General features: G+C 49.8%; 1 protein-coding gene across 1 annotated transcript in view; it reads left to right on the plus strand.

Moving 5' to 3' along the window:
- The first annotated feature begins 231 nt into the window (after nt 1-231).
- Nucleotides 232-10,412, plus strand: part of CUNH14orf132 (chromosome unknown C14orf132 homolog) — a 30,254-nt gene continuing 20,073 nt past the window's right edge. Inside the window, exon 1 of the mRNA XM_015599563.2 lies at nt 232-487. Coding sequence (XP_015455049.1) covers nt 461-487 — 27 coding nt within the window. The 5' untranslated portion in view covers nt 232-460. The remainder of the gene's footprint in view (nt 488-10,412) is intronic.

Below are 10,412 nucleotides of genomic sequence, written 5' to 3' on the forward strand. Positions count from 1 at the left end.
CCCTTGGCGGGCTGGGCTCCACGGCACGGGCGGCAGTAAGAGCCCTGGACTTGGATTCCAGGCTGGTTCCAGCGCCGACGAGCTGGGCGACCCCAGGCCTCAGTTTCCCCACGCAGCCCACACTGGGACAGGACTGAGTGCTGGGGTTTCGCCGGCCCCGCCCTCGGGGGTGGGGCTGGGAGTGGTCACGTGGAGGGGAGCGGGTCCCCGGAGCCCCGCCCCGCCCCGCCCCGCTCGCGCACCCCTGGGCCTCCGCCCCATCGCTGTCTGGAGCCGCGGGCGCTGGGCCAGCCGAGGGCGCCGATCCGGCTGGGGACGCGCCGCTGCACCGGGGCTGCTGAGGTCCGGGGACGCGTGCTCGCTGCTCGGCCCGCTCCGGGCCAGCTGTGCAGGCGGCTGGACCATCAGCAACGAAGACTCGAGCGCGGGCGGCGGCAGCAGCCGAGGCAACAGTGACACCATGGATCTGTCCTTTATGGCCGCGCAGGTAATGGGGCTACTTTCGTGCGCGCCCCGGGCCGCCAAGTTTGGGCAGGTTCGGGGCCAAGGTCTCGCCCTCGCCGCCGGGGTTGGGCGCGCCGGGAGGGTCTGGCCGGGAGGGGTCCGGCCGGGAGGGGTCTGGCCGGGAGGGGTCTGGCCGGGAGGGTCTGGCCGGGAGGTTTCTGGCCAGGCGGCGGCGCCCGCCCGCGGTTCTCGCTCCTGCCCTTTGTCCGGAGCCCGGCTTTCCCACCTGGTGCGCGCGTCGTGGGTGGAGAGCTCGGCTTCCCGGGGGTGCGGCGGGCTGTGAGCATTGAGCTCAGTGGATTGACTTGTTCCCAGGGTGCGAGGAGCCTGAGCAGCGCGAGTCGCCTCTACCCTGCCCATCCCCCACACCCCTCCCATCCTCCACCCGCTGTCCCTGTACGGAGCCCCCCAAGGCCGGGCAGCCCAGATGCATGCAAACCCAAGTGGGCGGGCAACCTCGCTTTCTCATTCTATATCTTCCCGAGGTGCCGGGCAATCTCTGACTTGCTCCCCACCGAGCTTTTCTCCCCGCTTTAAGCGGAGAACACAGCCGGAGCGAGCGAGGCGAGCGGGGCGGTGGATCTGCTCCGTGTCCAGACAAACGCCCGAGCGCTCGCCGCGATCGCTTTGTCCTGTTTTGCTTTGTGCTGAGTCTGTAGCAGTCAGTGCTGGCGCGACCATAACTCTTCCCTGGACACAAAACAGGTCCCCAACGGCAGGGAAGACAGATGACCGCTCATCGCTTTATCTTTGCTCCCCGAGAATCCCCTTGAGTCGTGAGGTTGGGCGATCTTTCTGTTTCCCTGCTCAGCTGTCTGGAATCAGAACAAAGGCACACACCCGTCTGCGGCCTTGGGGAGGACCCGGTGCCGACCATGGCCTGCCTGGCTCCAGGGAAGAGCCGCATTTGGTCTGGGAGAGCAGGTCCCAACCTACCAGATTGCACCTTCTATGGGGTTGGTGGTGTTGGGGTCGGAAAGGCAAGAGGCCCCCGAGGTCCTCTGGGTCCACGCTGGGTGTGTGGCAGGGACCTCGCTTGTTGCTGTTTAATTTTCCAGGAAATGCATTTCGAGGGGACGTTTCCTTTCTCCCCAAACTTCACTGCGGTGGAAGCCTGTTTAAAAAGTAACAGCCTAATCCAGGCTGTAGGGACAGCCAGTCCCCAGACGCAGGCTTGAAAGGATGTAGAATCCCCAAGTTGGCTCGGAGAACCCAGATCCAGCTCCTCGCAGCCTCTTAACACACTTTCCATAATGCTCATTGTTCCCATGAGCAAGGCTAACCTTTTTTGGCCTAATTTTTCTGTCTCCTGCTCTTGTACCCATGTTTATGAATATTGTCATGTGGACATCATTTTAAATAGTGGTGCGTTTAGCTACACAATAAGTAAGGAGGTTCCGCCAGATTTATTTTTGGAGAGGAGAGGCACTCACACAGCATTTCCCTCTGGATCCCACTGAACAACTGGTGTTTCTATGGTTAAAAACTAAATTGATCTCTGCTCACCCTGGGGCTGGCTGGAACACCACGAGTTGCTATGGTAACTTGACTGAATAAACAGAGAGCCTGCACAGAGATTGGGTGGTTTTTTCTTTTTCCCTGTTGTTTACCATTCAAATGTCCTATGGTTAATTTATTCCCCTGGACAGCTGTTTGGGCATTAGGCACATGCTCCTCGGTCCTGAGCTGGTAGAAAGGAACAGCATAGAGAGACACGATGGGTAGAGGCGCTAAGGTTTATTGAGCACCTGCTGTGTGCCAGACACTGGGCACTTGCACACTTTATTACGGTAAATCTCTACAAGTCTACGCCCCAGGCGCTGCTGTCCAGAATATCGAACTTCAGTGAGATTAAATAATTCACCCGGGACCCGCCGTTAGTGAGAAGGAGAACTGGGTTTCAGGTGTCCACTTCATTGCTTCACCCTGAAGACACACCGTGAGGGCCAGGGCCGATGTTTAAAATGACAGCCCTCGGTCCCCCGGGACGTGGTCTTGCTGTGGTGGTTGCTTTCTCAGGCCGCTCTGTTCCTCTTGTCCCTGCAGGCGTGGAGACTGTTACTCCTTAAACTGTGGCATTAGCAGTGCTCGGGTCAAGTTCAGAGCTCAGCACGTGATCCGAGCATGCAGTGACCACCACGTGAGCAGGGCTGAGTCACTGTCCCCACATGCATCAGCAGCGGGCAGTATGATACAGAAATGGTAGCGCCTCTACCCACTTGTCCAGTGAATGTTGAGTACCTCCCTTGTGCCAAGCTCCATGTCAGGCACTGGAATGGGGATGCTGGGGGACGGAGCTGAATGGGGTGTAGATTTCTGGGTGCTCACAGAGTATTGGAGAAATGATGAGCCAGGCCATTCCCATCAAGGGCGACCAAGATGGCCGGCACATAGTAGGCCCTCCACGAGCGTCTGTTAGGTGATTGGATGAGGGCAAGACAAGGTGTATGTGCATGAAAAGACACTCCCAGGAAAAGTCAATAAATTTGAGACATCAAATGCTCTCCTCTAGAACACCTGTCATCATCAGGCCTTTGAGGATGGAGGTTCTGATGGATGAGGATGGGCAGATGTCCCCTGGTGAGCTTGAGAATCAGGGCGTTCTAGGCAGAGCTATGAAGGAGGGAGGCCCGGAATACATTCACGGAATCCTCCAGATAGCTGGAAGGCAGGGGGCACAGGAACGCTGAGATAAAGGCCAGGGCCAGGTTACAGAAGGTGCTGACTGGTGGGCATGAGAAGTCCACTTTCATTGGTAGGCAGAAGGATCCAGGGCACAGTCTGTTTCATCCTCTCTCTAAGCTTCACAGTGTTGCTTCTGACCTTGGCTTGCGGATGCATCACTTCAATCTTTGCCTCTGTTGTCACTTGGCATCATTCCGGAGTCTCTTTGTGTCTCTTCTCCTTTTCTTATCAGGACACAAGTCATATTGGATGAGCGTCCCCAACAATGACGTCGTCTTAACCTGTTTACATCTGCAGAGATCCCGTTTTCAAAGGTCACATTCACAGGCACTGGGGCTCGGAGTTCAAGTCTGTCTCTTTGGGAGACATAATTCAACCAATGACAGGGTCTGAAGTCCCGTAAAGAGTAAGGTTCTCGGTTCTTTTGTTAGTGGCCGCTGGTCTTAGGGAGGCAGCAGACACATCACTTCTCTAAGCCTTAGTTTCATCACCTGTGAAATGGGAACAGAATTGCTTTGCTCACGGAACCATCCATCTAGTCATTCAGCACATGTTACCTGCGCGCCAGGCCCTCCCACTAACAGAAGAACCAAGATCCTTATTTTTCATGGGTCTTCAGACCCTGTCATGGGGGAAGGAGTGGGAGATGAAGCCAGGGAGACTGGGGCCAGGCGGGTGACCTCATGGAGTGGAGCAGAGTGGGGTGGAGGCTGTGGGGGCTGGGGGAGCAGGGGCCTGGCCTGGAGGGAGGCGTATGTGCCCTCCCTGAGCTCCAGCTCACCACTCGTGCCTTGCGGACACACAGGTCCGGCTCTGCAGCTTCTTCTGGGTTTCCAGGAAAACTTAAAATTCTGATTTTCACATGCATTCTGGATTTTTCCATCTTGGCAACTAATTAAAAAATTTTAATAAACCAACCGACCGTGACGTGAGCTGTTTCAGTCATTTATTGCTTATTATTTCCGTGAGTAGCGTAAAGCAGTAATTTTTATTTTGCTCGCAGTTTTGTGGGACCAGAATTTGGGAAGGGCTCAGGCAGTTTGTTTCTGCTCCGACGGCATCAGCTGGGGCTGGACCTTCCCACATGGCTTCTTCACACACGTGTCTGGCCCCTCTGCGCGGCTCAGCCATTCTCTCCGCTCGGCATTTCATCGTGCAGGCATTTTCCCCAGGCATCTGGGGCTTCCTCCCGTATGGCGGCCGCAGGCTCTTTGCACTTCATGTGGCACTGCCTGTCCTCCAAAAAGCGTTCTCAGGTGGAAGCTGCGAAGCTTGTCACCGAGCTTTAGAAGCCCCAGAGTGTCACTCACTACATTCTTTTAGTGAGGAAAGCCCAAAGGCCAGCCCAGGTGTTTGGGGAGGGGAATCAGAGTTCACCTCTTGACTGATGTGGGGAGCAGCATGCCTGTCCATCCGAGAGGGAGAGAAGGAATGGCTGGTGGCCCCCTTGGGGACTAGCTACTCCGTGGACCAAGCAGAGCAGGTGTGTGGGCTGGATTCATCCTGGGACCGCCCCAGTGTAATGTCTCTAAACTGTCAGGTGTGTATAGAGCTTGACAAAACCTTGCAGTCGATGAATGGGAGAGAAGTAAATTATTGCTAAGAAGCAGGCTGTGGCTTTGTTGATCTGAACCACGTGAAGCTGCAGGTGTTTGACCATTTTTGGTCTACAAAATGACAGTTTTACGTGGTTCAACTTAATGTGTACTATTTGGTAAGATATAAGTTCCTCGCGTTATGGAGGGAAGCGGGGCCGTAGGACGTGGGGCGGAGTGAGGAGACACGGGCAGAAGGGTGGGGAGATCCCTACCCGCCGGGGAGATCTGAGCAGGCTTCCCGTGTCTGAGGAGCAGGTCCAACCCCCTCCCCCACTTCTCCCCTCAGCCTGGCTCTTAGAACCTTGGCCTTGCTGGTGGAAAGACAAGGTCACACCTGGCACATCACGTTGGCTGGGTGGACCCTTCTGGAAGACAGCATGTGCAGTCTAATCTTAGCTGAGCTGCAGATACACCTCCCACCAGTCCTCCTTCCAGCCTTCCCTCCTCCTGAACCCCTTGGAGGCTCATAGTTAATTTGCATTTTAATCATTTTGCATGGAAGGGGAAAAAAAACACAAAACACATCTGGTAGTGTTGAAGAGAATTTGCATTTTAATCATTTTTCATGGAAGGGGAAAAAAAAAAACACAAAACACATCTGGTAGTGTTGAAGAGGATTCTGTTATCTCTTGAAATGGTCATAGCTACACTCGGGTCCTGTGAGGTCAGCTCCAAAGCATCTGCAAGAAACCAGCAGTCCCTTCCCCAGAGGAACCGAGCACTGCCCAGAAAAATAGAAATCTAGGGAGTCTGGCAATCTGCTACTTCGAGAATGTTTTCCCCAGCCAGCTACTGCTCTTTTTTTCTTAAAGCAAGAATTATCGTTCAAATAAAAATTGTCTATTATCACAAATGTTTTTAACCAAAGGGCCTGTCTTCGGATTCCCATTTAAAAGATTTAAATATTTTATCATTCTAATTAAACCGACATCCAGAGAGGCGATAGTGCTACATTTTTGCAAGAGTGTAATGAGCAGTTAAGAAGCAAAAATCTGTAGTGCTTTTCGTAGACCAAATTTTTAAATAGTGTGTTAAGAGCCGAGGCATTCCATGTGACTTGCAATAATTGCATCTCGCAGAGCTGAGAAAACTGGGGCATCTGGAGGTGGATTGCAAGTCTCTAATTAAATACTTGAGTGTTTATAGAGCACAAGGTATGTGCCCAGCCCTGCTTTGGGGGGTCTGAACCCCAGGTCCTTTACTCTGAGATGGTGGAAACCCATCTCTGTTCATTTCCTGTTCTATGCCCTCAGGTGTCCTGTACCTTCCCATTACGCCGTTTATTACGCATTTATTAAGTGCGTAGGGGGTACCAGGCAGGCCCTGTGTTGAACAATACACAGAATCTCATTAAATCCTTATAATAGTCCCACGGAGTAGACGACTTTAAGATCCATTTTCTAGATGAGGAAACCGAGGCTGAGAGGCAGAGTCACTTGCCCAGGGAGCACAGCCAAGATGCAAACCCAGATCTCTGTGCCGCTTCGGCTTATTTTTTTAAATCTAGTCTGACAATCTCTGCCTTCTGATTGGCATGTTTAAACCATTTACATTTAATGTGATTTTTATGTAGTTGGGTTTAAATCTGCGATCTTGCTGGGGTTTTTTTTGTTGTTTTTTTTTTTTTTTTGATTGGTCTCATCTGTGCTTTGTTTTCTTTTCCCTCTCTTTCCGGCTTCTTTTGGATTAACTGAGGAATCGTCACTCCGTGTCATGTCTTATGTTGGCTTGTTAGCTATAAGTCTTTGTTTTGTCATTTTAGTGGTTCCTTTAGGATTTAGAGTTTATATCTTTACCTTATCACAGCCTGTCTGCAAGTGACATTGTTTCTCTTCACATATAGTATAAGAGCCTTACAGTAATATACTTGTTTCTCCCCTCAGCTTTTCTGCTGTTACTGTTACACATTTCACGTCTACATATGTCATACTACATTGTTACGTTTGTTAAAAGTCAATTGGTTTTTAAAGAGATTTAAATAGTAAGAAAAAAACTCAGATATTTTCCCGTACGGTTTTTATTTCCAGCGTTCTTTATTCCTTTCTGTAGACCATGGTTCCATGTGTTTCTTTGCGTTTTTTTTTGTTTATTTGTTTGTTTTTTCCCTGCCTAACAGACTTTAACGTTTCTAGTAGTGCAGAAGTGCTAGTGATGAATTCTTTCAGCTTTTGTATGTCTGGACAAGAAATCTTTGTTTGGCTTTCATTTTTGGAAGTTATGTTTTACTGGGCATAGAATTCTAGGTTGGTGGTTTGTGTTTCAGAACTTTGAATATATTGTTCCACCGTCTTCCTGCTTGCATCATCTCCAGTGAGAAATCTGCTGCCATCCTATTTTATTCCTCTTAACATAATGTGTCTTTTTAACCCCCTTTTGGCTGCTTTTACAGTTTTCTCTTTATTGATTTTGAGCATGTTGATTATAATGTGCCTCGGTGTCATTTACTTCATGCTTAGGGCTTGGGGGCATCCTGCATGTGTGGATTTAAACTTTTCATTACCCTTGGAAAATGTTTTTGCCACTTCTTCCTCCCACCCCAGTTTTGTTGAGATATAGTACACATATAACATGGTATAAGTTCGAGGTAACAACATAATGATATACTCATATATGTATATATTGCAAAGTGATTACCACAATAAATTTAGTTAACATTTACCTCCTCATACCGTTACAATTCTACTTTTCTTGTGACCAGAACTTTTAAGATCTACTCTCTTAGAAGTTTTCAAATATACAATACAGTATCGTTAACTACAGTCACCATGCCGTGTGTCGCATCTCCAGGACTTATTCACCTTGTTAGTGGAAGTTGGTCCCTTTTGACCACCTTCACCCAATTCCTCCACTCCCTGTCTCTGGCAACGACAGATTCAGTTTCTGTTTCTATGAGTTTGGTTATTTTTAGATTTTCTGCATAAGTGAGGGCACACAGTAATTGTCTTTCTCTGTGTGACATATTTCACTTAGCATAATCCTCTCAGGGTCCATCTATGCCCTCACAAATGGCAAGATTTTCCTTCTTTTTATGGCTAAGTAGTATTTCATTATGTGTGTGTCACATTTTTTTATCCATTCATCCAAATATAAACACTTGGGTTGTTGCAATGTCCCAGCTACTGTAAATAATGCTTCAGTGATCATGGGGTGCAGATACCTCTTCAAGACAGTGATTTCATTTCTTTCAGATATATACCCGGAAATGGAATTGCTGGTAGTTCTATTTTTGATTTTTGAATTTAATCTTTTGAACTTTTGTACTGTGTTCCATAGTGGCTGCACCAAGTTACATCCCTCCAGCAGTGCCAGGGGCTCATCCTCACCAATACCTATTGTCTCTAGTCTTCTGGTAGCTGGTCTAACAGGTGTGAGGTGGTATCTCATTGTGGTTTTAATTTGCATTTCTCTGATCATTAGTGATGTTGAACACATTTTCACGTACCTGTTGGCCATTTGAATATCTTCTTTGAAAAAGTGCCTGTTCAGGTCCTGTGTCCATTTTTTAATTGGATTGTTTGGTTTTTGCCATTGAATGGTGTGAGTTTGCCATTATTTCTTTACATAATTTTTCCATTCCCCTTCTTTCTGCTCTCTTTTTAGACACCATTTAGAAAAGTGTGTCACCCCCCACCCCTCCGGTCTCCCTCAAAGCCACTGGAAGCCAAATTTTAATGAACTTCTAATCAGCTCCTAGCCTGTGTTTTTATTCATTTTTTCAAGTTCTTTTTTTCTGATTGTGTTTCATTTGGATAGTTATTGATATCTCTTCAAGATCACCAATATTTTCTTTGAATATCCGATATATTTCAAGCTTAATTTGGGTCTTTTTCATATCTTCAGTTTTCTTACCATATTCAATATTTCCTCCGGTTTTTTGAACATATGGAATACAGTTATAACAACTGCTTTAATGTCCTCTCTCCTAATTGTAAATCTGGGTCCATTCTGGGCTGGTATTGATCGATTGCTTTATCTCCTTATTATGAGTCATGCTTTCCTGCTGTTTTGAAAGCTTTATAAGCTTTGATTGGGTGCCAGACACTATGAAGTTTACCTCGTTGGAGGCTGGATAGTCTCATAGTCCTGTAAATATTCTTGAGCTTTGTTCCAGGATGCCCTTATGTCACTTAAACACAGTTTGTTCACTCTGAGTCTGTCTTTTAAGCTTTGTCCGGCGGGACCAGAGCCATCTTTAGTCTGAGTAATTATTTCTCACTGAGGCAGGGCTGTTCCGAGTATTCCACCCAATGCCCTGCGCATTATGAGCCTTTCAAAATGGCTGGTGGAGACGGCACTATTCCTGGCCTGTGCGGAGTTTCTGGAACAGCGTCTGGCTTGTGCGGTGCCAGGCACTGCGCCCTGTCATCCTGCTGGGTCCTCCGGTGACTGCCACAGACCTCCAGGATGCCTGTTCTGCGTAGCTCTGTCCACACTGCCCTGTGGTCTCCCGCAGCTTTGGGCCCCCCAGACTCCTTCAGTCGGTGAGTCCCCCGGCCTCTGCCTGGGTCCCCTTCCTTGCTCCACGGCCTAGGCAGTAAACAGGCGGTCGTAGAGCTCACCATGTTTGCTGCATATCCCCTAAGGGTCACTGTCCTTCATTGCCCAATGGCTCATACCTTGAAAACCATTTTCATTGTGTTGTCCTTTTGTTGTTGCTGTTTTGGTTGAGAGGGTACATCCAGCCCCTGCTACCCCATCTTGTCTGGAAGCAGAATTTTCTTAAGCCTGTGTCTTTAACAACTATATTTTCACATTCCCCTTCTCCCTTTCCCTCATGGTGGGAAAGGAATGTAACACTTGCGTCTGAATCTGGCTCACCACCTCCCCCTCCCAACTGTGGGACCCCCACTCAGCACTTCCCTGTCTCTTCTGAATGCTGAAAATTGCAGGCAGCGTATGTATTGACCTCTCAGGTGAGTCTCTGGTCCCAGAATGGAAGAGCCAGACCATGTGTGGGCTGACCAAACCTTCCACTCTGCCCCTGCCACCTGAGTTTCTTCACGGTGTCTTGAGACAGGATATTCCATGAGACACCGGGAGAGCCACTTGGTGATCTGGGTGTGAGGTCTGTGTGCCAGGAGCTGGGCAGCTCAGGGACCAGGGCTGGGGTCCCTTGGGCCTCCACCCAGGTTCCTGGGCTCTAGCGAGCCCCATTCCCCAGAAGGATGAAAGCAGAAGGTGGGGACCACGTTGCATCAGCCTCAGGCCCACCAGGGTGGCAGCCAACAGCTGAGACCCTGTGTGTCCTCACAGACCCTGTGACAGTCCCTCATCCATCTCCTTGGCACAGAGCACTAGGAGCTGATTAGAAGTTCATTAAAATTCGGCTTCCAGTGGCTTTGAGGGGGACCAGAGGGAGGTGACTAACGAGCTGTCCGGGCCCCCTGCACCCTGCCTGTCTTCGCTGACCCATGGCAGTGCCCCCCGCATCCCCTGCTTCCGCTCAGACATCCTGCCAATCCTTCTTCCCTCCTCATGGAGATTCCAGTAACCGAATCAATCAGGCAGGCAGCACACCGTGGAGACACCGCTGTGCTGTGTTGGGGGTGCTGAGGAAGCAAAAAGAAGCTATCGCCAGCCTTGTCATCTTTGCCACCCTTCCTTACCAGCATGGGGTACGTACGT

The sequence above is a fragment of the Pteropus alecto genome, unplaced genomic scaffold (assembly GCF_000325575.1).
Source record: "Pteropus alecto unplaced genomic scaffold, ASM32557v1 scaffold8, whole genome shotgun sequence".
Lineage (NCBI taxonomy): Eukaryota > Metazoa > Chordata > Mammalia > Chiroptera > Pteropodidae > Pteropus > Pteropus alecto.